The 25,040-nt window shown below is 48.3% G+C and overlaps 2 protein-coding genes across 2 annotated transcripts; one reads left to right on the top strand and one right to left on the bottom strand.

Moving 5' to 3' along the window:
• Positions 1-287: 287 nt before the first annotated feature.
• BRICD5 (BRICHOS domain containing 5) lies at positions 288-17,411 on the top strand. Its single transcript, XM_070954817.1, has 6 exons — positions 288-498; positions 2,043-2,174; positions 11,792-11,944; positions 13,269-13,376; positions 15,573-15,726; positions 17,119-17,411. The coding sequence occupies exons 1-6, from the start codon at positions 328-330 to the stop codon at positions 17,211-17,213; spliced, it is 813 nt and encodes a 270-aa protein (XP_070810918.1). The 5' UTR covers positions 288-327; the 3' UTR covers positions 17,214-17,411.
• On the bottom strand, positions 17,389-25,040 carry MLST8 (MTOR associated protein, LST8 homolog). The gene is made up of 9 exons (XM_070954815.1): positions 24,966-25,040; positions 24,631-24,769; positions 24,482-24,533; positions 22,348-22,510; positions 21,007-21,082; positions 20,764-20,916; positions 20,538-20,662; positions 19,715-19,878; positions 17,389-18,405 (listed from the first exon to the last, which is right to left on the bottom strand). The coding sequence occupies exons 1-9, from the start codon at positions 24,992-24,994 to the stop codon at positions 18,287-18,289; spliced, it is 1,020 nt and encodes a 339-aa protein (XP_070810916.1). The 5' UTR covers positions 24,995-25,040; the 3' UTR covers positions 17,389-18,286.

The raw sequence follows: 25,040 nt of genomic DNA, 5'->3' as shown, positions 1-25,040 counted from the left end.
GTGGAAGATGGAGATCAGAGGACACTCTGGAGCTGGTAGGCAAGCAGGGCATTCAACACCCCCTTTCCAACCTTTGCTCTCTGGGTCTGGGGTGGCAGACAGCTGCTCTCCCCCAGCCAGGTTCTTTCCTTCCTACAAGAAAGGGCTGCGGAGCCCTGGAACATCTGCCAGCGTCAAGGTCCCTGACACAAAGCCCTCGATTGTGCTCCCATGAATGCCTTGGCTGTCTCTCCGGGCAGGGCAGGGCAAGCATCACTGGGGCCTGGCCAGCATCTCTCTGCAGCCCCCCTTCCCTCCACCCACTAGGTAGTCTAGTTTCACCTCCACATGCCTCTGCCCAGGCTGGGAATCCAGGGGCATTGCTCACCTGGCTCTCCTTGGGCACATTCTTGGATATCTAACTGGGAGTTCTGGAATTGCAAGGCAATTCGACTCAGTCTGAGGAAAGAAAGATCCGGGATGGAGGAGCAGGCCGTGGCCCACGCTACTCTCAACACAGTAAGTAGCCTTCCCTCCGCACCAGGTTTGCCCCAGGGAGGGCCACAGCCCTGACTCCCTGCCTGCAAGTCAGGGTCCCGTCTTAATGGTGGTGGGTGCTTTTATGCACCAAAATGGTTTTAGAGATGCTGGATGCCCTGGGCTCCATCCATGTTGCCCTGGGGGAAGAGAAAGGATGCTGCAAAAGTGAAGCCCCTCCATCACTCCCGAGTCCAAGTGCCATTCCGTAGGTTGGGAACTCAGCAGCCTGCTTGAATCTCCTTTCCCCTACGTAGAGAAGCATCTGGGAGGCACCTGCTAGCTACAATGTCCCATAAGGAATTAATCGACTCAGGTTTTCCACAACCAGATGCCTTGGTCTGGCTGGCCCTTCACATCTGGAAGGGACCCATTTGGAGAGGCTGAAGGTGGGGCTTTGTGTTGTAGGTGCCATAAGATGAGGGCTCTATTCTGAGAGCAAGTCCCACATTAATCCTTTCTCGGAAAAGATCACTCAGGTAATTACGTTTCTTCTTTGCTGTAAGTTTATACTTGCAGTGTGTGTGTGTGTGTGTGTGTGTATACATGTATATAGAGATAGGTGTAGAGCTAGAGATAGATAGATACTGTAGATAGATAGATAGATAGATACATAGATACATAGATGATAGAGAGATATAGATGATAGAGAGATAGATACTATAGATAGATATTGTAGATAGGTAGGTAGGCAGACAGACAGACACACAAACACTAGATAGATAGATAGATAGATAGATAGATAGATAGATAGATAGATAGATAGATACTGTAGATAGATATTGTAGATAGGTAGGCAGACAGACACACAGACACGATAGATAGATAGATAGATAGATAGATAGATAGATAGATAGATAGATAGATAGATGATAGATGATAGATAGATAGATGATAGATAGATAGATGATAGATGATAGACAGATAGATGATAGATAGATGATAGATAGATAGATAGATGATAGATGATAGACAGATAGATGATAGATAGATATTGTAGATAGGTAGGCAGGCAGGCAGACAGACAGACACACAGACACTAGATAGATAGATAGATAGATAGATAGATAGATAGATAGATAGATAGATAGATAGATAGATAGATAGATAGATATAGATAATCAATTTGATAACCAAAATAAGTCAATTGGATGTTTCATTTTCTAAGGGTACAGGAAGACTACAATTTATACATTACTTATATGCTGTGGCCCAAACCGTTGAGACATATTTTTCTAACTCTTGGAAATATCTATAGCTTTTGGAAACTTAAGCATCAAGCAATGGCACTAAAGATCAATCTACATTATCTTACATAATTCTGATAGCAGAAATGGAGAAGATAAACCGCTCCAATGCTGTGGTTTTCATATAGCTCAAAAATGAGTGGTTGATAATCTTCATTGCTCCATCAGCTTTGCCCCTAGCGCCAAAAGAATGTGGCTACACATGATGGTTATCGATGAAGCCAACAATGGAATCCAGGCTCTTTTTTTGAGGACTAATTTTCCCTCTTCTCCATTTAGGAAAAGCCCCCTCCAGCAGAATCCCACAGCCCGTCCAGAATATTTGGGGCCATCCTCTCCATTATGTTGACCTGTGGAATTATCTGCATCACGGTGGCAGCAACTGTCAGCTTCACCCGGGTTTCGCCCAAGGTAAGACATGGCCTTTTGCCAGAGGGCTGTTAGCCCCGATTCTCCGTTTTTTTTTGCAGGGATAGCTGAAAACTTTCTCTCCATCTGGGCAAGATATGGCTGCAGCCCTGCAAAGACCACGCGGAAGTCCATCTCAGTTTGAAGAATGGAAGCCATCATCCGTTTGAATAATGGAAAATGGATAGAATTATTTCTGTTTAAGAACCTAGCTGGAAGAAGAAGAAAACTTTTTTTAAAGGGTTTTTTTTTATCCCATCTTTATATTTTTTGTAAATAACTCAAAGCAATGAAAATGCTTAATATGCCTTCCTCCTCCTATTTTCCCCATAACAACCCTGTGAGGTGGTTTGAGCTGACAGTGAGTGACTGGGCCAAAGCAACATTCGGCTGACCTTCTGTTCTGCCCCAGCTCCGGATTCCCGAGGATATTGACACACACCAACAGTCCTTATCAAATTTATTAAGTAGCAAGAATAAACCAAAGTCCGGCAAAGGTTGGCAACCAGCCCAGAAAACAAGATACGATAAGACTTTTCCAAAAATGCTCTGATGGTAATTACAAGTTGTTTCCAGCAAGAAACTTACTAAGGGCGTGTGACTTAAATAGGCTAAGGGAGTGGCCAATTATCCTCAAGCCTTACTCTCAAGAAGACCTCCTTCTTCTGAGTAGCCACTCCTGCCTTTTGGCAGCCCTGCGTGCTCGAGCATTGAGAAGAGGCTCCTCCACTTCGCTCTCTCCACTTGAAGGAGCCTCTGGAGGTTCTGAAGGCCCTGGCTGAGTCTCTGCCTCTGGCACCACATCCTCTTCAGCCTCCTCGCTGTCCGATGCGAGCGCTGGCTTCGCTGGCTGCTGGCGCAACACCACACCAGCCTCCTCGTCGTCGGGATCAGCCATGATCCGTGCAGGCCGCTGGCGGGCCACAACACCTTCATGTCTCAGGCAGGATTAGAACTCACCACCTACTGGCTTCTAGGCCAGCACCTTCACCAGACTGTCTCTTTCCTCCTACTATTTTCCACAGATTGCCACATTTGTATAAAAGCAATTTTTTCCCCACCCCACCAAATTGTATTGATAATACTAGAGGTATATCTACATTCATAGAAGAATATAGAAGGCAATAGAATCCTAGAGTTGAAGGGGCCTTTTGAGGCTGTCAAGTCTGTTCAGGGCTGGAATTCAAATTCAGTCATCCCAGGCAAAGGGCAGCCCCCTCCTCCTCACGATCTCCCTTGATAATCGGCTGCCCTGTCAAACTGCTCTTAATAGCAATCGCACTTAGACTTATGTACCGCTTCATAGTGCTTTTAGAGCCCTCTCTAAGCGGTTTACAAAGTCAGCCTCTTGCCCCCAACAATCTGGGTCCTCATTTTACCCACCTCGGAAGGACGGAAGGTTGAGTCAGCCTTGAGCCTGGTGAGATTTGAACTGCCAAATTGCAGGCAGCCAGCCAGCAAGCAGTCAGCAGAAGTAGCCTGCAGTACTGCGCTCTAACCACTACGCCACCATGGCTCATTAATCATACAGTACCACTGAAATCTATGAGATTTAATCTCTTATTTCATTGAAATGTAGGAGGTTTCATCTTAAAAACTGTGGGGGAAATGGCATGGGTCTGTGACAAGACAAGAAAGACAACAACAAAGTGGAGATGAGGTGGAATGCATCAGATTGTGTTCCAAAAAAGTGCCTCTGTGCACGCAGAAGTCCATATGTGAGCGTAACATGGGTCTGCAGTTCATTAAAGCAACTGCATCTCTTTCCAGGATCAGCTGCTTGATCCCAAGAAAAGCTACCACTGCTTTAAAGATCTACATGTGATCTATCTGCAATTTTTCAGTCCCATGTGGTCCAGAAGACCTTTTCAGCATCCAGTTTGAAAGGCTGAACAGTCCTACCAAAGGGGAAAGAACCACCATGAAATGCTCAAAAACTAATTTTGAACAGGGATTCTTCTTCCTTGTCAAATCACAGAGAAGTGCTGTTTTTAAGTCCCAAAACTCCAGAACTGGCCCATGTTCCTCCCCAACCTCTTCACTGTCTGAGGCTGCTGCCAGCTCTGCTGGCAGCTGGCAGGCCACAACAGCTCTGACGAGATGGGTGGCACATAAATTTAATAAGCAAACAAAGAATCCGCCAAGAAGTTCCATACCATCTTCTCGATTGAAATAAAGAACAGCACGGGATGGCTTGGAATCAGTCATTCTTTCTTTGCATCGGCCAGTCTGATCCACTGTATGTGGTCGTTATCAGTTGGGGAAAAGTTTCTGAGAAACTCACAAATCAAGTGATCTGCTTCTCTTCCACAACTGCCCAGCCTGTGCCCACTTCCATCCAGCAACCCACTGAAGGCAGTGTAGCTAGACTAGAGGCACAGAGGAATCCCTGCCATTATTTTAGGTTGTTAGCGTTACAATACAATATTCTTTGTTGGCCAAGACACACAAGGAATTTGTCTCCGGTGCATAATTTTCAGTGTACATACAAACAACAAACAACAAAGTAATAGAATCATAAGATACTACTAGGAGAAAGTAATAGGAAAGATGAGAAGGATAATAGCAATACAGCCCAACTATATGGGTGAAGTAGAGTAGAGTAGAGTAGAGTAGAGTAGAGTAGAGTAGAATAGAATAGAATAGAATAGAATAGAATAGAATAGAATAGAATAGAATAGAATAGAATAGAATAGAATAGAATAGAAGTTGGAAGGGAACTTGGAGGTCTTCTAGTCCAGCCCCCTGCTCAAGCAGGAGAACCCATACCATTTCAGATAAGTCACTGTCTAGTCCATGGCTGCCATCTCTGGTCCAACTCCCAGTGGGGGTCAAAGGACAGATCTGGCATTTATCTCATGTAGTGACATGGTCTGGAACTGGGCGATTCGGTCATCGGTCCCCAATCACAGGCAGAACACCTCTGTTGGCCTTGGAGTTCCCTTGGCTGCACCATCCTGCAGGGAGATGGGACCCATTTGTATAGGTCTCTCCCCCCCTCCCCCAGGCACCTGATGGACTCAACTGAGTTTTAAGGAACTTGGGTTGTTCCTGGTGCAGTTGATCCACTTGGAATGAGAACCGGAATGAGAACTAAATTGCACCTTCCAGAAGAACTGATTGCATCAGCAGAAGAGATGCCAGTAAAACAAATTCTGACCCCATTCGATCATGGCAAGGGCCTTTCTTAAGGATTATCTTGTGATAATAAAGATGGTGGGGGGGGGAGGAAATAGCAATTTTTTTCTGCCCATCTCACATCTGAACAGAACTGGTCAATAGTCTGCTTAATATGACTTAGTTCCTTCTGGATAAGGAGGGAGCAATAATTGCAGAGTGTCAGCTGTCCCATCTCGGTCAGTTAGAAAAGAAAGACTCTCGAAATCCATTGTTAATGGAAGTACACTTTACTAAAGTCAAGTGGTTGCAGAAGAAGAAAAGCCGGATCTGGGATTTTCACGCCCAAAGCATACGGTTAACTTTTCCCTCGTTCCCAACCTTCCCCCCTGGTTATCTTTAAGCGTCTAATCAAATTGTTTGGGTAATAGCCCCTGGCTTCACAGTCTGGTTCTGCATTCCATAATGTGACCTTGGAACAGCTGGCAGCTCTCGGGGAACAGCACAATGTGTAGTTTTGATTCCTCTCATGCTAGTCCCCCCACATCCCACCCCTCAGTTGTCTGCCCCCCCCCGCTGCCCCCGCTGAGTATGGCAGGCTGGCAGTAAATAAAGGATGCCATAGCAGAGTGGCATTCTTGACACAGAGCCTCTGTAAGGACTATTCCTGGCATCTGGATTGAGTTACTCAGATTCATTTGAAGTTGGATTTTAACCATGCAGATCCTAGGGATCAGATACCCGAGGTGTGATCTAGCAGGATTATCTGGGAGGATTGTGAGGCTTTTGGTCCTGGTGAAGAAAACAAGGTCCTTGGAGCTATTAGTTCAGTGTTTTAAATTGAGATGATCTATCCAGTAATTTAAAATAAAGCAGAAAGTTGAAGGTGCCATGGGTTTATCTGCATCCTCTCCGTTAAATACAATTCAGACAACTGTATCAGAGCAGCCTCAAAATGAAAACTCACAATATCCCATGCATCAGAAGAACATGATGGACTGGAGGCTAAAACATATGAAGAACTGAGCATGGCTAGTCTAGTGAAGAGAAGGACCAGGGGAGACAGGATAGCGGGGTTCCAATATTTGAGGGGCTGCCACAGAGGAGGGGGGTCAAGCTATTTTCCAAAGCACCTGAAGGTCAGACAAGGAATAATGGGTGGAAACTGACCAAGGAGATTTAACCTGGAAATAAGGAGAAATTTGCTGACAGTGAGGACAATCAACCCATGGAACAGAAGTTGCCTTCAGAAGTTATGGAAGCTTCATCACTGAAAACTTTCAAGAAGAAACTGGACTGCCATCTATCAAAAATGGTACAGGGTCTCCTGCTTGGGCAGGGGGTTGGACTAGATGACCTACGAAGTCCCTTCCAACTCTGTTAATTCGGTATTAATCTATATGGAAGCCTATCCAATGAAATCCGGTAACAGTTCCAGTGAGAAGCAGCACCCATCCATTCCTGCATATCAAGAAAGAACATATAAATATGGACAGTGCCCTGTTCAATCTTTGACTGTCCTGGTTGGTCAGGGCTTCTTGGTTGTGATGTGAGGTTGGCCATGTGTCGGTTAATGCCTTCAAGGAGGGGTTCCATCTGCTCTGAACTAGGTGACTCAAGGAGCCTTTGCTGGACACCCTAGAACTGGACAATTTTATCTGTTCTCCATTTTTCTTCCTCCTTGGGAGAGTTGTTAAGAAGAGTGATGAGCTTTAGCTCGGGAGGAGCCTGGAAGAAACTGATTATCTGCATCCTTCCCAATCAAGTTCAGAATTATTTACAGCACAGAGATGGCCTTGATTGCACCCAATCAAATTTAATGGGACATGCATCGCGCCCAGTCTTCTATGCATATCACCTATGATGATGTCGGGGTCAGTGGGTGGAGCCTCCCGCCGATTTTACTACTGGTTCTTGCGAACCGGTCCAAACCGGGGGCAACCCACCACTGCATCTCACCATTATTGCATAAATACTTAGGCACGTAGGACAATTCTACATGCGCGCACACACACTTTCACATAGCAACACTGCGATGGCATATAATGTTGCCAGGTTGTGTGCAGCAGTGCTTAAAATTTGTTGGATGATGATCCATGCCATAAATTAGACTTTAATGAGCATCTAGTTTGCCACACTAGAGTGCTCTGTAATTTGATATAGTCTTCCATCTATTAACCTTTATGCTCCCCTACACCCATCTAATGCTCCTGCTCCTTGGTTTTTAGACTCATTTTTAAAATATATACTTTCTGTCTTGATATATTCTCTAGCATCTCCTAGAATTCTTTTTTAAAAACTCTGATGCTCTTTAATTGACTATTCCCCACCTGCTTTATGCTGGTCTATGACCATAATATGGGACACAGTGGCTCAGTGGCTAAGATGCTGAGCTTGTCGATCAAAAGGTCGGCAGTTCAGCGGTTCGAATCCCTAGTGCCGCATAACGGGGTGAGCTCCCGTTACTTGTCCCAGCTTCTGCCAAGCTAGCAGTTCGAAAGCACATAAAAAATGCAAGTAGAAAAATAGGGACCACCTTTGGTGGGAAGGTAAACAGCGTTCCGTGCGCCTTTGCCGTTGAGTCATGCTGGCCACATGACCACGGAGACGTCTTTGGACTGTGCTGGCTTTTCGGCTTTGAAATGGAAATGAACACCACCCCTATGAGTCGGGAATGACTAGCACATATGTGCGAGGGGAACCTTTACCTTTACCTTATGACCAGTGGTGAAATCCAATTTTTTTACTACTGGTTCTATGGGCATGGCTTGGTGGGCATGGCATGGCATGGCATGGCTTGGTTGGTGTGGTTTGGTGGGCGTGGCAGGAGAAGGATACTGCAAAATCATTCACTCCCCACTCTGGGGCCAGCCAGAGGTGGTATTTGCTGGTTCTCCGAACTACTCAAAATTTACACTACCGGTTCTCCAGAACCTGTCAGAACCTGCTGGATTTCACCCCTGCTTATGACCATAATAAAGATCTGAATTGACAATGTTCTGGCGGTTCTCCTCTTTTCTCCAGGGCCAGTTCCAGTTGTATGATGGTGGTGGTAGGTCTAGTTCTAGGCCCCTGCCCTTCACACTGCTTTGGAGTTTTTCTCTCTCTCTGCTCCTATTTAACATGTATATGAACTTGCTGGGTGAGATTGTATGCTAATACAGAGTAAGGTGTCTGATCAATAATGTTGATTATACCAATTCTGCCTCTCTGCTAAGGGTCAACAATGTGACACTACCAGGTTCTTTCATAGAACATTAGAGTTGGAAGGGACTTTGGAGGTCTTCTAGTCCAACCCCCTAATCGAGCAGGAAACCCTATATCATTCTGGACAAATTGGTGCCCAGTCTCTTCTTAAAAGCCTCCAATGATGAAGCACCCACAACTTCTGAAATCAAGCTGTTTCACTTGATAATTTTCACAGTCAGGAAATTTCTCCTTATTGTAGTTCTTAGGTTGCTTCTCTCCTTGATTAGTTTCCATCCATGGTTATGGAAGGGGGTGGTCTGAATGGGGAAGAGCAGGCTTTGACTCAACCTCTACAAGACTGAGATAAGGACAGCTCAGTTGGTCTATGGTGGTAAAATGTTTGGGTGAGTCTGGAAGCACCTTTTACAGGTATAAATTGCCTGTAATACGAACACATTTTACTGGTTTAAAGTGAGGATTAAATACACTCTCAGAAGCTGCAGCTCACTTGATCAGGCACACAGAGTGGCTTAACTGATTTAAATTGGGGTGAGCCTGCATCTCACAATTTGAATAAATTGTGTTACTGGGGAAAGGGGCTACCAGACTTCTTCTGGTATTTCCAAAAAGATCGAGCGGCCGTGGGTTTCTAGATCTCCCATATCCCCATCTTTAATCCTGAGAGAATTATTTGAGAGTCCTCGCAGCTCTTGCCTCAGGAGTGGGTGGCAGCTTTGACTGGAGGGGGGGGCGTGTTGTTGCACAAATTCATCTTCTGTACCTGTTGCCGCCTTTTCTGGATTGAAAAACTCCTCACGGCTTAGTCATGGCTCAGTCAACGCTCATTTCAAGGTTGCTTTTGAAGACCATTTGGAAGCTTCATGTCAAGCTTGGGAAGTCAGGAGTCCAGGCAGTTCAAATGAATATATAGGTTTATTGCAAGCTTAATAGCAATAGCGCTTAGGCTTATATACTGCTTCGCACTGCTTTACAGCCCTCTCTAAGCGGCTTACATTGTCAGCCAATTGCCCCCAACAATCTGGGTCCTCATTTTACCCCCCTCGGAAGGATGAAAGGCTGAGTCAACCTTGAGCTGGTGAGGATCGAACTACTGGCAGTTGGAAGAATTAGCCTGCAATACTGCATTCTAACCACTGTACCACCACAGAAGGAAGGAAGGAAGGAAGGAAGGAAGGAAGGAAGGAAGGAAGGAAGGAAGGAAGGGCCATAGCAATAGCACTGAGACTTATATACCGCTTCACAGTGCTTTACAGCCCTTTCTAACCAGTTTACAGAGTCAACCTCTTACCCCCAACAATCTGGGTCCTCATTGTACCCACCTCGGAAGGATGAGAGTCAACCTTGAGTCAATCAGGATCAAACTCCTGGCTGTGGCCAGAGTCAGCCTGCAATACTGCATTCTAACCATTGTGCAGGATGGATGGATGGATGGATGGATGGATGGATGGATGGATGGATGGATGGAAGGAAGGAAGGAAGGAAGGAAGGACAATACCAATAGCACTTAGACTTATATACTGCTTTGCAGCCCTCTCTAAGCGGTTTATATTGTCAGCCAATTTTCCCCAACAATTTGGGCCCTCATTTTACTGACCTCGGAAGGATGGAAGGCTGAGTCAACCTTGAGCCTGAGTCAACCTTAAACTCTCTGAGCATTGTGGTGGCCTAGCTCTCACTTCACAATCTGGAAGCTGTGAGTTCAGTACTAGGTAGCAGCAGATATTTCTTTCTCTGAGCACAGCAAAGAGTGTTATGTGGCTGTCTGTTGTCTATTTGTGACTCATCAGTAAGATGGAAGAGGTTTATTTGGCTCATTGTATCTTGGCAGTTGCAATTGTTCTTAAACTCTTTGGATTATTGTTTACTGCCCAGAGTTCACTGTAGAGGATTAGATGGCCATATTAATTAAGTGTAACTGGCATTAAATCAAATGGCAGAGGGAGGCAGCCAGCTTAGAGGAATCTGTATTTGAAGAATTTGCAGAATCAGTGCCTTCAGTCTTGGCTCCAAGAAAAAAAAAACTTTTGGATCAAGCAATTCCATCAGCTTTACAAAAATGAAAAGAGCACAAAAATTCCATGGTTGTGTTGACAGAATAATTTTAGAAGAAGCTGGTGGCCATTGTAAGTACTGGACAGAATTTCTCAAAGCAATTTCTCAACACAATGAACATCAATGATGCATTGACTCAAAATGAAAAAAAATGCTATCGTTTAAAAATTTAAGCAATGGAGGATTGAAATTGTTGGAAATATTGATCAGCTATAAGAACAATATAAAGCTATTTTCCAAAGCACCCGAAGGCCAGACAAAGAATAATGGATGGAAACTGATCAAGGAGAGATTCAACCTGGAATTAAGGAGAAACTTTCTGACAGTGAGAGCAATCAACCAGTGGAACAGAAGTTGCCTTTGAAAGTTGTGGGAGCTTCATCACTGGAGGCTTTCAAGAAGAGACTGGACTGCCATCTGTCAGAAATGGTGTAGGGTCTCCTGCTTGGGTGGGGGTGTGGACTAGATGATTTACAAGATCCCTTCCAACTCTGTTAATCTGTATTTATTAAAAATTTCAACTGCCTAAGCTCTCTTGAGCATTTTACAACAAAACACACTAAAAGATACAATTTGAATAAAGTGCACAATCAAATCAAGTGCAAAGCTGGGATGATTAAGAAACCATCTCAAAGTCATCAATTCCTGGGTATGTTTCCATCCGACTCTTTGCTTCCTTTAGAAAAGGAAATAGAACAATTTTCTATATCTTAATACTTGCGATTACATTAATGTGAGTGCTTGGCATAGTAGTTAAGGTGCCAGTGAGTTCGAATCCAGCCTTGGACATGAAGCCAGCTGGATGGCCTTGGGCCAGTCCCTCAGCCCTAGAATGGAAGCAGCCCTCACTCAAAGGTACCCCCAAAATTACATTAATGTTGACTAAGAATCAAGCAGAACCAACTGACCAAGCTGGTTTCTATCTCCAAGGCTCAGTGGTCAACTTGGACCAAGTTCAGATACTTTTTGATGAAAGCAACAGCAAACTAGTCCCATTTGCCTCTTTGATGTAAAACAGGAGTGAGCAACTATGACCCCTTTATGACCTATGGACTTCAACTCCCAGAATTCCCGAGGCAGCATGGAGTTGATTTCCACAGGTCGTAAAGGGGCCATAGTTGCCCAGCCCTGCCGTAAAAGAACCTGGGAAGGGGCAGGGATGGGAGACCTACAAGAAGTGGGTGCTGGAAGGTCTGATGCAACTTGCCGAAGTCCTCACACTGTGTGCTGTGTCATTATAGCCTCTTTCGCAGGTAATGCGACTAAACTTTCAGAATCGCCCGGGATCCTCGATGAACCAGTCGGTAGTGGTCAGCAAGGCCAAGAAAACCATCACCTACTACATCACCTCTTCCAGTAACCAAACCACCGCCATCTTGTTTGACTGCAAGAAAGTGAGCACGCTGCACTGGGCTGCCTTTCCCAGTTAAAAGGGGAGGAAGTGTGTCTACCTGTGATTGTGTATGATTTCATAGGGATGTGGGGAGATGGAAGAGGGGCATGTTCTGTGAACAGCCAGGTCTTCAGCAATTTTTAGGACCGGACAATGAGATGTGAAGGCAGATGCCCCATTCTGGCAGCAGGTGGCTGGGATTCTACCTTGGCAGCCAGGCAGCTCTAGGCCAGCAGGGGTCAGTCAATTGCCCCTCGATGGCCCTGGGCTGCTGCTAGCCCCCTCAGTAGGAAAACAAGGCCTGCTGCTCATTGCCCCCCCACCCCACCCCCAAGGCAGGGCATTGGGTGTTCCAGAGTTGAGACTCTTGTCTGACAGGCACACTCTGATCTCCCAAATCCCAGGATCTGGGAGTACCCCGAAAGCCTTTTCCCATTCCCCACATCTGCAGCAGGGGTGGGTTCTAAATTTTTTTACTTCCAGTTCTGTGGGCATGGCTTATTTTGTGGGCGTGACTTGGTGTGGGGGGGGTAATGTGACGGTTGGCGTGGCCAACTTTTTTTTTTACTTTTAAAAGCATTTTTTCGGCCGAAGAGGTTGTAGAAAAAAATGCTTTAAAAGTAAAAAAAAAAAAAAAAGCCTCTGATGAGGTGGGCAGGGTAAGCGAGCGGCGACTGGGCCGGGGACCAGTTCAGGGGCGTGGCCAGCCAATGTTATTACTGGTTCTCCGAACTGCTACAAACTTTTACTACCGGTTCTTGCAAACCGGTGCAAACCGGGAACAACCCACCACTGATCTGCAGCATATTTGAAGAACAGAGATGCAGAGATTGGTTTGCAGTAAGGCTGCCTGGAAGGTCATTTGATTGATATAGGAAATTTATATGGCCGCCTAACTCAGTCTCAGTGACTGCAGGTGGCTTACGGAAATAAACCGTTCTTGTTCTCGCTCAGTTTCTTTGCTGGGGCAAGTGAACAGGCCTGGCTGGCACGTGGGAAAGGGATCTCCCGAGCATGGGCTGAGATCTGGTGTAACCCAATGGGGAGGGTGGGGTGTTTAATGCAGCATTCCCAACCTTTCCAGTTTTGTGGATCAGTGGTGGCAGCAATGAGGAGGGGGAGAGGGTATGGTTCTGCACAATTGGCGAGCGAGGGTGCGTGTGTGTGCAGATCCATTTCCACAAGTGGTGGGCACACACACACACACTGCTCACACAAATGGTGTTTTGTGCACATGCTTGCCCACCACTTGTGCGGTGCAGTTCCAAACAGACTGTGGAGCCCTGCTTTAATGGGCGTCATGCTTTCCCTGGTTCTCTGTGCAGGGTTACGTCTGCTATAAGCTGTCAGGGCACAGCAATTGTTACCTGAAGAGGATGAATGCCCGGGATCAGGATGCTGCCCAGGCCTCCTTCAACCTATCCAAGCACAAGGTGAGTGTCTGCAACAGCCTGGCCTAAGAAGAATCTAGCCAATTCATTTGTCTGTCCATCCCCTCCCTCTCTCTCTCAGCATGAGGGCTGCCTCTGCGGGGCAAGGCACCCTCTCTTGCCAGGCATCTCTGGATGCAGGAGAAGGCTAGTCTCCCAATCTCCAGCAGGCATCTCTTGGGCACTAAATAGGGGAAGGCTGGCATAGCCAAAGGGCATAAGGCAACCAGCTTCCTTCTCCAAAAGTTAATTCATCACTCCATTAATCAGTTCCGACTCGCCTCACTTGCTGAACGCTCTCCAGACAGACCATTAAAACCAGGTATAATGCAGCTTTAGTAGGCTGGTGGAGAGATTTCTGATCAGCTGTCAAAGCAAGATGGCCCTCCAGGGTTATGTCTCGGAATGTCAGATGTGTGTTCTTAGGATCAACGCGCAAACCTCATGGTTGCATCAGGGCTTATTTTGCAAGCTACTGCTAGTAACCCAACCAGCTGGTGGTTTCAGTTTCCTCATTCTCTCTTCTGAGCTTGTGAGACACTTTTAAGTCTCTCCAGAGCTTGCTGTCAATTGTTCTAAAGCAGGGCAGTCCAACCTTGGCAATTTTAAGACTTCATGGCTGGCTGAGGAATTCTGGGAGTTGAAGTCCACAAGTTTTAAAAGTTGCTAAGGTTGGACAACCCCTGGTCTAAAGGAAATTTTTCAAGGAGGGCTTGAAATCCTCAAAGAGGTCATTGAAGCAGCTGTCTCCTGGATTGGGCTGGCCCTGGTTGACTGGCATCTCAGACCAGCCCTGAGCCTCAGGCTTGGCTGAAGGACCCAATGATGAAAGCCAAGACTTACAACGCTTGACCCTCATTGTGAAATTGTCCACTTCTACATGCGACCCTCACGTGTAATTTTACTGGCCAGTGGGAGGGGAGGGGAAGGGGAAGGGGAAGGAAGGACATTTTGTAAGGCCTATCCAAATATTGGAAGTGCAATTTCTTGCCACTTTTCAAAACTGAAAAAAGCCTTAACCCACTTTTAAAAGCATCTTCGCAGCCCCAAAAATGGTGTTATGGGAAGCCCCTTTAATATTGTTGGGATGGTTCCCAACTCCTGTTGCTCGTTCCTCAGCCAGGAAATGCTGCTCGGTTATTCCCCCTAATGGAAAAGCCATAGATAACGTTCTAGGGGTTTGCAACTCACGGCTGGCTTTGGGTGATTCCCGTCAGGTGAGCGAAAACAAAGCTGCATTGTCCGAAATGCTGCCGCCACTGCAGAAGTCGGAGCGAGGGGGCCTAAGGCGTGGCAGGCAGAGGTCCGATTTCGGGAAGACAGAAGGCCCTCTTTGCTGCAAATGTCAGAAGGAAGCCGGCTGGGCTCAGGTTTCTGCTCTGCCCGGTCAGGAGCCGGCGTTCCTCACCAAAGCGGCTAAGATGCTTCCAGAGGCAGAGAGGGAAGAGGGGGGAACGCAGTGCACCTGCTCACATATCCCACCCCTGGATATCCAGTTCAGGGCGGCCTTAGGGCAGGGGTGTCAAACTCAATTTCATTGAGGGCCGCATCAGGGCTGTGGTTGACCTCGGGGTGATGGTGGTGGACAGGCGTGGCCAACCGGGTAGGCGTGGCCAGCTTGACACCACTCCGCAAACTGCTGACATGTTTCCTCTTCACACTAGGGAGACCGGGCCAAAGCGACAGGGGCCAGCCCCTTATATTTTCCAAGATGGCCCCGTGGGCCAGATCCGACTTCACGGGCCAGATCCGGCCTGCAGGCTTTGAGTTTGATACCCCTGCCTTAGGGCCTCTCCTAAAGTGGCAGCCCCAGCCAAGGGGTCTCCAGAGGGAGTTGAAGTCTATAAATCTTCAATTTGCTGGCGAATTCTGGGAGTTGAAGTCCACAAGTCTTAAAAGTTGCTAACTTTGGAGACTCCTGGGTTACAGGAACAGCAATCTCTCTGTCCCTCGGAGCTGCAGCCTAGACAGCACTCCCAGGGCTACTCTGGCCTTTAAACACTTATTCTGGAGGGAAGCAGCATGGAAACGATGCCAGGCAAGCGGAGGGAGTTCCGTTCCCCAGCGCCTCTCCCGGGAAGCACTTCCCATGGTGCAGCGGCTTGGAATGGGGATCCTGAGGGACACAGAGGTTGAGTGGGCCAGTCCAGGCCTTGAGCCATGCTGACATGCCCTTACCATCCTTCCTTTCTCTGCCAGGAGGACCCGCTGCTGCTTCCAAGCCACGGTTCACAATACTACCAGGAATTCCTGGGGGTTGTGCCAGGGAGCCTGGTGCAGCCAGCGGAGGCAGGAGAGGCCGCCCGGGCTCTGTGCAAGCAGGTGCCCATCCGCTGGGTTAAGAAGAAAGATGGTAAGTTGACAGGTGCAGCTGTGGCAAGGCCCCCAGGCGGTCTCGTCTCTGCTCCCTTTGAGTTGCAAGTGAACTCCCACCCGGTGCCAATCAGACGTGCCAATACTGACGTTTGTTGGGAGCTGCTGGCAGCAACATCTGGTGTCCAGAGGCTCCCTTCCTGACTTGGAAAGGGCAGTGAGGGTGGACATCTGGCCTCCATCACTGGCACAGGTCGTATGGTTGGGGCAAGGACACACATGTTGCAGCACAGCTAAGTTGATTTAATTCGTCTGAGGTAGACCAGGCAGAAGAGAGCACATCTGGCCTAGTGGTTAAGGCACCAGACTACGTAGAAACTGGAGTTCAAGTCCTGGCCTAAGGACACAAAGCCAGCTGGGTAACCTTGGGCCAGTCCCTCCCTCTCAGCCCTAGGAAGGAGGAAATGGCAAGTTACTTCTGAAAAACCTTGCCAAGAAAACTGCAGGGACTTGAGCAGGCAGTTGCCAGGACTCAACAATGTCTCAAAAGCACACACACACAAAAAACCAAGGCACAAACCACCTTATACTTCGAGAAGGCTGCAGATGACAGTAGAAGGAAGGAGTCGAATCTAATCCAGAACCTCTGAACTTCTCTGCCCTCTGCCCTCCTGAAACTCACAGGAGTCAACACTATCTCCTCCCAGGGAGGATGAAAGGTTTGCCACGGTGGCTTCATGTCAGAATTCTATACCAGCCAAACCTGAGATCTAGAGCAGAGTCCCCAGTCCAGGGCTGCGGCCCATTCAGAACCGGGCCACGCAAGCTGCAGGCGAGCATATCCATGCAGCTCCATTTGTGCAAACAGCAGGAACTCACCCACACACTCCCCTACTGCTTGCGCGCAACCATTCCCTCCACCTCCCCCGGCTGGTCCGCAAAGCAGGAAAGGTTGGGGACCCCTGATCTAGAGGGTCTTAAAATCAAAACAAAGTTTGAGGGGGGGTTCCTCCAGATCCTGTAGACGAGCAACCACCATTGCAGCCTGTCTCTGCCAACATTCTAACATTTATAGCTTACTAGCTGATAACCCAGCATTGCCCAGGTATTTCTTTATTCCAATCCTGAAATTGCTCAAGGTGTTCCAGTGTGATGCTGGAACACACACACACACACCTAGCACCCCTACAGTATTTGTTTCCAGATAGTAAGTCATCTGTTTACCAAGTTTGGTTGAAATTGCTTGAGGCGTTCCAGTTCCACCCCCCCTCCCCACACACACACAACACCAGGGAGCCATTGAGAGGGCCTTTCTTTCCCCTACCCCCATGCCCATCATTCCCTGCCAACACTCTAACATTTATAGCTTATCCAAAGGATTCTGTTGCCCCCTCAAAACCATCTTTCTACACACTCTTTGTGCTCCTCACAGATCCTCCAAAGCAGCGGCTCATCTACCTGTGCATTGACATCTGCTTCCCAAACAACATCTGTGTCTCCATCTGTTTCTACTACCTTCCCGAGTGAAGGTCCAAAGAGACCGACTTCCATGGTTCAGCTCGGCTGCCCGTGAACCGAATCAGAACCTGAGGTCACCACATCCCCCGTGCTCAACCCAAATCCTCCAGCCTCCCAAGAGAGCCTCCCGCCTTCTCATTCAGGACTCTGGACCAGCCAGAAGAAAAACAACCCCACTACTTGGTCATCTTGTGCTCGCCACTATATATACATATATACATACATTTACGAAGTTTGTTGCTTTCAACTGTAACATGTAAATAATTGTTTCTGATAGGAGTAGCTTTATGGTGAAGGTCAGATCCATACAAGCATTATGTGAAAGAAAGCCTTTTTTTAAAAAAAAAAAAACATGTACTGGACTCTCTGATTTGAGCATGTTGGGTTAGAGCAGAGGTCTTCAAACGTGGCAGCTTTAAGACTTGTAGACTTCAACTCCCAGAATTCTTGGAGTTGGAAGTCCACAAGTCTTAAAGCTGCCAAGTTTGGGGACTCCTGGGTTAGAGAGAGAAGTCGGCCCTCTCGGCTAACGAAGCTTCCCTGGAGATTTGGTTCAACCTCTTCTCTTCTTCTTTTAAGCCAGATGACCCAGCAGCGCTGCCTTGGGAAGGGAGGGCCTGCCCCTCCTGCAAGGGGAAGAGCACCCTTTGCAGTGGCAACCTTTCTCCCTTTGCCAGCCTGGTCCAATTTAGCAGGCAGAGCCTGCAGTTACTCCCAAATGAAGCCTATCCTGGCCTGGGGGCCAGGTGGGAGGAGGGGGGCAGAAAGGGGGCCTCAGGAAGGAGACCCAGCTCACCCCAGGCCCAGGGCACAGGAAGCTCTTCCTAGAGGCAGCCAAGACTAGGATGTCCATCGTTGCCCAGGGAAAGGGCAGCTTCCCTCCTTCAAAGTCTTCTCTGCCAGCTCCATGCTGGTTTTAAGGAGGCGCTACAAATGGGGAGCACAAGGGGTACCAGCCACACTTGCCAATTAAACCGAAGGGCAGAGAGTGCAGCCTCGGCAGAGTTAATCCGGACTCTGCTCCCTCGGCAGAAAGCAGCAGTGGCTGATGGGGCCCAACAGGAATCCTCCCAGCTTGCTCCTCAGCCCAAGACGCTGTCGTTGAAAGCCAGACAGACGACTGCCTTCTGATGCCCACTGTATTCTCTCTTGATCTCCCCCGTCTCCACACACCAGAGCCTGGCCAAGTTGTCGGACGAGGCTGTAGGGGGAACAGAGAATTCAGGGGAGCAGCACCCAGAAAGGAGGGACAGATAACCAAAGTCTGACCGTCTCTCTAAAACAGGGCTCTCCAAACTTGGCAACTTTAAGACTTGCGGACGTCAACCCCCAAAATTCCCCAGCCAGATTTGCTGGCTGAGGAATTCTGGGAGTTGACGTCCAGAAGTCCTAAAATTGTCAAGTTTGGAGACACCTGCTCTAGAAGGGTCCAACCCTTGCCAAATATTCCTACATCATGTTGGAAGACCCCCACAGAAAACAGGACCAGGTCATGGTTTTGAGAGCATGAGGGAACTTGGTGTGTCCAGCCTTTTGATATCCATGACCATCAGGGGCACAAGATGGCAACCTCTTTAGTTGTCCAAGGGGAGTCCCACAAAAGGCAAAGACCCCTTCCCCAGAGTATTGGGTGCAGAAGAACATGTTTCCTAGCAGTACAAACAGTATGAGAGGGTGGAAGCCTGGCCCCAGGATGGACAGGGCCTCCTCTTCACCGATTGGGTTCAAGCAGAGATGGTTCAACCATCTGCCTGCATGATTTCGTGGATTCCTGCACAGAGCAGGGGGTGGGCTTGACAGCCTCAAGGGCCTCTCCAACCTTAGGATCTTAGGCCTTAAAAGAACATCACAAAGTCCGAAAGACCAGTTCATGGCTTGCCTCTACAACAGGAGCAAAATACAGGGCTGGCCAGTGAACTGCTCCTTCTTTCCTTTTCCAAAATATGGGACAATACAGGTAGTCCTCAACTTACAACCATTTGTTTAGTGACCATTTGAAGTTACGACAGCACTGAAAAAGGTGACTTATGACCATTTCTCACACTTATGACTGTTGTGGCATCCCCACGGTCACATGATCGAAATTCCTGCACTTGGCAAACTGGCTCATATTTATGACAGCTGCATTGTCTTGGGGTCATGTGATCCGCTTTTGCAATCTTCAGACAAGCAAAGTCCACGGGGAGGCCAGATTCACTTAACAACCGTGTTACTAATCTGACAACTGCAGTGATTCACTCAACAATTGTGGCAAGAAAAGTCATAAAATGGGGCAAAAGTCACTTAACAACTGTCACACTAAGCAACAAATTTTGGGCTCAATTATGGTCATAAGTTGAGAACAACCTGTACCACTCTAGGGAGAACAAGTGGATTCAAAATGCTATTGAAGTGGCATCTATATTTTGGGTAAAAAGGGAAAGGAAGAGATGCATCGACTCTTCCCTGCTCCAGGCCACCCAAGAGCCGCTTCCTTGGCCAGGTGGGCCTGTGGGCTCCACCCCTCTCACCTGTGACAATGTACTGGGAATCCCCTGAAAAGGCACAGTCCCACATCCAGCCACGGGAGGTCTCCCCGGGGTTGTTGCTCTTGATGCTCAGTTCTGTCATCAGCGAGAAGTTGGAGGTCCTCCATATTTTACACGTCTGGTCAGCAGAGCAAGTGGCCAAAAGCCTGGAGAAAGGGGAGAAAGCAAACGAGCTGAAGGCAGGAGCCTGACAGATCCGGCCCACTACTCCAAATTGGAGCAGGTTAGCTCCTTTTCTGGCCTTATCTGAGGAACTGGGAAGTATCTTCCCGCCTATTTGGAAGAAAGGTGGTTCAAGATGGCTCCCAGACGTCTCAAGACTGGACAGATCAAGAATTGGCAAAGAAGATGAAAGGAGCTGCTAGATCAGGGCCGACTAATCAGGCTCCCAAATTCAGGGTAGTTCTCGGTCTCCTAATATGGGCCAGGCTTGGGGGTCTTAACTATCTCCTTTGGAAGGACCTGCCCCATGCCCGACCCCCTCTCTCTGCCATCTTGTCCACACCACTTGAGGCTGGACTGGACAGGGCAGGAAAGAGGGACTCCCTGCTCTTCACCCAGTTATGACAGGGTTTGAGTTCCAAATTGCCATATTTTTTGGACTGTAAGACGCACCAGTGTATAAGACGCACCAAGATTTCAAAGAGGTAAGCAAGAAAAAGTTTTTGCCCTCCCCAGCCCACAGGAGCACTTTGCAGGCCTCCCAAATCCTCTGTATGCCCTGTTTATACGAAAATCGGGACAAGAGGGAAGATTCCTGCTTTTCCAGGGCCAAGAAAACACAGCAATCTCACCAACTACTCACGTGGAGTCCGGGCTGAATTTGCACTGGAGCGCATAGCGGTTGTGCGCAGGGATCTTGGTCTTGGGGATGAGCTGGGTGACCTCGTCTCCAATGCCCCCCGTGAGATTCCACACGTAACAGTTGCCCTGCAGGAGGAGAGGTGGCTGAAAACACCTGGTCTGCTGGCTCTACGCCACGACGAAGGCTAACTGAGGAACTCGGTTAGTTCAGGGCAGGCTGTCCTTACCGAACTGTTGACCGCAGCCATGTAGCTGGCATCAGGATCAATATGTACTGCGTTGACCGAGACCTCTGGCTCTGGGATGAGCTGCTCGTTGTGATCCGTTTTCAGATCCCAGATGTGGATAGCGCCACTCTGGTCTCCGACAATGAGCTCAGCCTGGGAAGAAACAAAGCAGAGGAGATTTTGGTCCTTCCTGCACTCTCTTCCCCCATGCAGCCCGAGAGCAGGGGATCCCGCCTCAGTTACCTGATTGGGATGCAAGCAGACGCAGTTGATGGGCGCGTTCACCTGGAAAATGCGTTGACACTGAAGATTGCGTGACCTAGGAAGAGACAAACAACATGACGGGGGTGAACCAAGGGACTGCTGGGACTTCTTGCATTCCAGGTACCATCCAAAGAGCCTAAGAGTGATGGCTGTGATGCTGTCGAAGATGGCTCTGGCATAGCCATCCCTGTCTTCCCCAACAGGCTGGGGGTCAGGAGAGACCTTTTCAGCTGCAGATGCCAGATGGCAAATGCTTTTGTCAGAAAAAGTACAGACATCTTTAAGGAGACAGCTCTAGCTCACTGGTGTCCAACTTGGCAATTTTAACACTTGTGGACTTCAAATCCCAGAATTCACCCCTGCTTTAGCTGCTTGTGCTTCAGTAGAGTATCTGTCCCCTCTGGGAAAACCTTGAAGCGTTCAGGCCCTCAGAATTTCCAAGGCATATTTTCAGTCCTACAAGGAGCAGGATTTACTCACTAGCTTCTTTCTCTCTTCATCCCTTCACTTTTCCTCTCTTCACTTAAGGCAGAACCGTAAAGCAGCAACCTCAGGAAGGTTCTTTTGAAAAAAGATGAAAGTTCACCAAAACTCATACTGAGGTGCTTCCAATAAAGATTCTGCTCATGGGAGAAAAAACTACAACTCAGATTCAGCCCCAAGAGGAACACCTCACTCATTTTGGTGTTAATTCTTTATTATCACATTGAGAAACTCCCGATTCAGAGCAGCTTCTCACCCCACCGGTTTCAAAGCTGCCCAACCTCCCTTCAGACTCTCTTACCGACAATGGGATACACAGGCCACCTTGACGGGTACACCCAACCCAAGCTGAAACTGTATCTATGCTGGCACTCAGTGCCTCATGATGTCCACAGTGCCCTTGGAGGGTTCTCTTTAAATTGTAAGAATGATCCAACTTTAATGAGGTAACAAAATCTTACAAGATCTCTCTCCATGCACACAGGTAAGATCACATGAAATTTGAGGCATTTGATTTTCTAAATCAGAGGTCACCAACCTTGGCAACTTTAAGCCTGGCGGACTTCAACTCCCAGAATTCCCAGCTTTGCTGGCTGGGGAATTCTGGGAGTTGAAGTCCGCCAGGCTTAAAGTTGCCAAGGTTGGTAACCCCTGTTCTAAACCATGATTTGGTCAGTTTTACTCCTTTCCCCACTTTCTGCAATTTGCAAAGCTGCCCATCATGTGGGCAAAATGAACGTCTGATTCCTCCTCGTCTGCCCCCTTTCCACGTCTGCCTATTCCCGGTCGGTCTTGGGCTTCCCCTGAAAGGTACGAGGTCAACCATAAAAGCCCCACCGGAGGTCCCAGATGCGAGCCATGCAGTCTTCGCCTCCCGTGTACATCCACCGTCCGTCTTCATGGAAGCCAACCGAGGTAATGTTCTTGCTGACCCCATCGTAGTTGATCACCGGGTTGGGGTTATTGGAATTCAGGTCATACATGCGGATGTGCTGGTAACCTGGACAAGAGACACCAACTAGTTTATAGGGAGTCAAAGCAACAAAACAGTTTCACACAGAGAGAAATAGCACCAGGTCAGCATTATGCTCCTTCTGAACTCTTAAAGGGATTAAAACAACTGCTCTCACCAACCAATGATCCAAGACTGAAGGTCACTTGTCTGTCACTAATCTTAATCTGAATTTGGGTAACCAACCTTTCATCACAACTCACCGAACTGCCTGGAAACGCCATTGTTTCTTTTAAAAAATGGATGCAACAGCAATAGCACTAAGACTTATAAACCGTTTTACAGTGCTTTACAGTCCTCTCTAAGCAGTTTAAAGAGTCAGCCTCTTGTCCCCCCAACAATCTGAGTCCTCATTTTACCCACCTCAGAAGGATGGAAGGCAGAGTCAACCTTGAGCCTGGTGAGATTTGAACTGTCAAATTGAGGGAACCGGCAGGCAGCAGAAGTAGCCTGCAGTACTGTACTCTAACCACTGTACCACCACAGCTAGCTTTCTTTCTTTCTTTCTTTCTTTCTTTCTTTCTTTCTTTCTTTCTTTCTTTCTTTCTTTTTCCTTCCTTCCTTCCTTCCTTCCCTCCCTCCCTCCTTTCCCAATAGCCCTTAGACATATACTGCTTCACAGCCTTCTCTAACCGGTTTACAGAGTCAGCCTCTTGCCCCAAACAATCTGGGTCCTCATTTTACCCATCTCAGAAGGATGGAAGGCAGAGTCAACCTTGAGCCTGGTGAGATTTGAACTGCCAAATTGCAGGCAACCAGCAGGCAGCAGAAGTAGCCTGCAGTACTGCACTCTAACCACTGCACCACCACAGCTCCTTCTTTCTTTTCTTTCTTTTCCCTCTCTCTCTCTTTCTTTCTTTCTTCTCTTTCTTTCCTTCCTTCCCTTTCTTTCTCTTTCTTTCTTCCTTCCTCCCTCCCCCCCTTCCCAATAGCCCTTAGACTTATGTTAAGTGAATCTGGCTTCCCCATTGACTTTGCTTGTCAGAAAGTTGCAAAAGGGGATCATATAATCTCGGGAACACTGCAACCGTCATAAATTTGAATCAGTTGCCAAGTGTCTGAAATCTGATCCCGTGACCATGGGAATACTGCAACAGTCGTAAGTGTGAAAAATAGTCACTTTGGCGATGTATAGATGCTATAAAGCTATTATTGGTTTGCACAGCCTTTGATGCACTGTCTTTAGATAGGACCCAGAGACGTCTTTATCTGCAGCAATGCCCAGAGCAGGGATCCCCTCTGCAGAACTGCAGAAAAAACAATGGCTACCAACCTGCCTTCCACTGAGGACCTGTATACTGCACGAGTCAAAAAGAGGGCTGTGAAAATATCTACAGACCCCTCGCATCCTGGACATAAACTGTTTCAACTCCTACCCGCAAAACAACGACGCTATAAAGCACTGCACACCAGAACAACTAGACACAAGAACAGCTTTTTCCCAGATGCCATCACTCTGCTAAACAAATAATTCCCTCAACACTGTCAAACTATTCACTAAATCTGCATTACTATTAATCTTCTCATTGTTCCTATCACCCATTTCTTCCCACTGTCATGACTGTAACTTTGTTGCTGGTATCCTTAAGATTTATATTGACTGTTTCCCTATGACTATCATTAAGTGTTGTACCTTATGATTCTTGACGAACGTATCTTTTCTTTTATATACTCCGAGAGCGTATGCGCCAAGACAAATTCCTTGTGTGTCCAATCACACTTGGCCAATAAAGAATTCTATTCTATTCTATCCCCAACCTGGGTACTGAGCCCATTCAGAACAGGGCTGCCCAAGCCACTCACACAAAACCATTGCTGCCCGCCTGCCTGCCCCCACCCCATCGCAAAGCCAGAAAGGTTGGGGGCCAGCCCAGAGCACTAGAGCAGCTGAACCCCCTGCCCGGCCAGCGCCCCCTCCCCAGAGAAGCCAAGCCAGCCGCCCCTTTACCTTTCTCTTACCTGCCGCGGCCACCATGGTGCGGTCCGGGGTGATTTCCAGGGCGTTGACCTGCTGCGGGCGGGGTTAAGGAAGGCTGCGGGGATCCGTGCGAGACCCCCCCACCCCCCCCACGACCCTCCCCCCCCCCACCAGCCTCTCCAAAGGATACCGAGTCCTGGTGCTGGACGGTCCGCGTGCAGATGCCGCTGTGCGCCTGCCAGAAGCGCACCGTGTGGTCGTAGCCGGCCGTAGCCAGGATGACCGGGTCGCTGCCCACCGTGCCCTGAGTGGGGTTCATGTTGACGGCCCTGGTGGGGGGAGGGGAAGCGGTGGGCAAGGGGAGCCCCCCTTTCTCCCCCCCCGCTTAGGAGGCGCCCCCAACGCGGCCCACCTGGCAGGGACGTTGTGGGCAGAGAGCAGCAAGAGGACCCCCAACCCTCCGCGGCGTTGCTCCCCACCCTGCACCCCCCCCCCCCCCACGAGTCCCTCTTCAGGTCAGTTTACCTCAGCGCTTTGGTACCAGCCTCGCGCATGCGCGAGCCGGAGAGGACGGCCAGGCGCGAGCATCGAACTCTCGGG

Source organism: Pituophis catenifer, unplaced genomic scaffold, assembly GCF_029215685.1.
Source record: "Pituophis catenifer annectens isolate HBS135680 unplaced genomic scaffold, rPitCat1.0.hap2 SCAF_16, whole genome shotgun sequence".
In the NCBI taxonomy this organism is placed as follows: Eukaryota; Metazoa; Chordata; class Lepidosauria; order Squamata; family Colubridae; genus Pituophis; species Pituophis catenifer.
The sequence above is the reverse complement of the archived record's forward strand: the minus strand, read 5'-3'. Positions and strand labels throughout refer to the sequence as shown.

What these genes read in the sequence shown, in the direction of transcription:
- MLST8 (XM_070954815.1), bottom strand. Translation starts at nt 24,994, where the DNA reads ATGCGCGAGGCTGGTACCAAAGCGCTGAG. An exon ending in TGGCTGCGGTCAACAGTTCG is followed by an intron (nt 20,663 to 20,763) that starts GTAAGGACAGCC and finishes CTCCTCCTGCAG; the next exon opens with GGCAACTGTTACGTGTGGAA. An exon ending in AAATTCAGCCCGGACTCCAC is followed by an intron (nt 19,879 to 20,537) that starts GTGAGTAGTTGG and finishes CCCTTTCTCCAG; the next exon opens with GCTTTTGGCCACTTGCTCTG.
- BRICD5 (XM_070954817.1), top strand. Translation starts at nt 328, where the DNA reads ATGCCTCTGCCCAGGCTGGGAATCCAGGGGCATTGCTCACCTGGCTCT. An exon ending in TCACCCGGGTTTCGCCCAAG is followed by an intron (nt 2,175 to 11,791) that starts GTAAGACATGGC and finishes GTGTCATTATAG; the next exon opens with CCTCTTTCGCAGGTAATGCG. An exon ending in TCAACCTATCCAAGCACAAG is followed by an intron (nt 13,377 to 15,572) that starts GTGAGTGTCTGC and finishes TTTCTCTGCCAG; the next exon opens with GAGGACCCGCTGCTGCTTCC.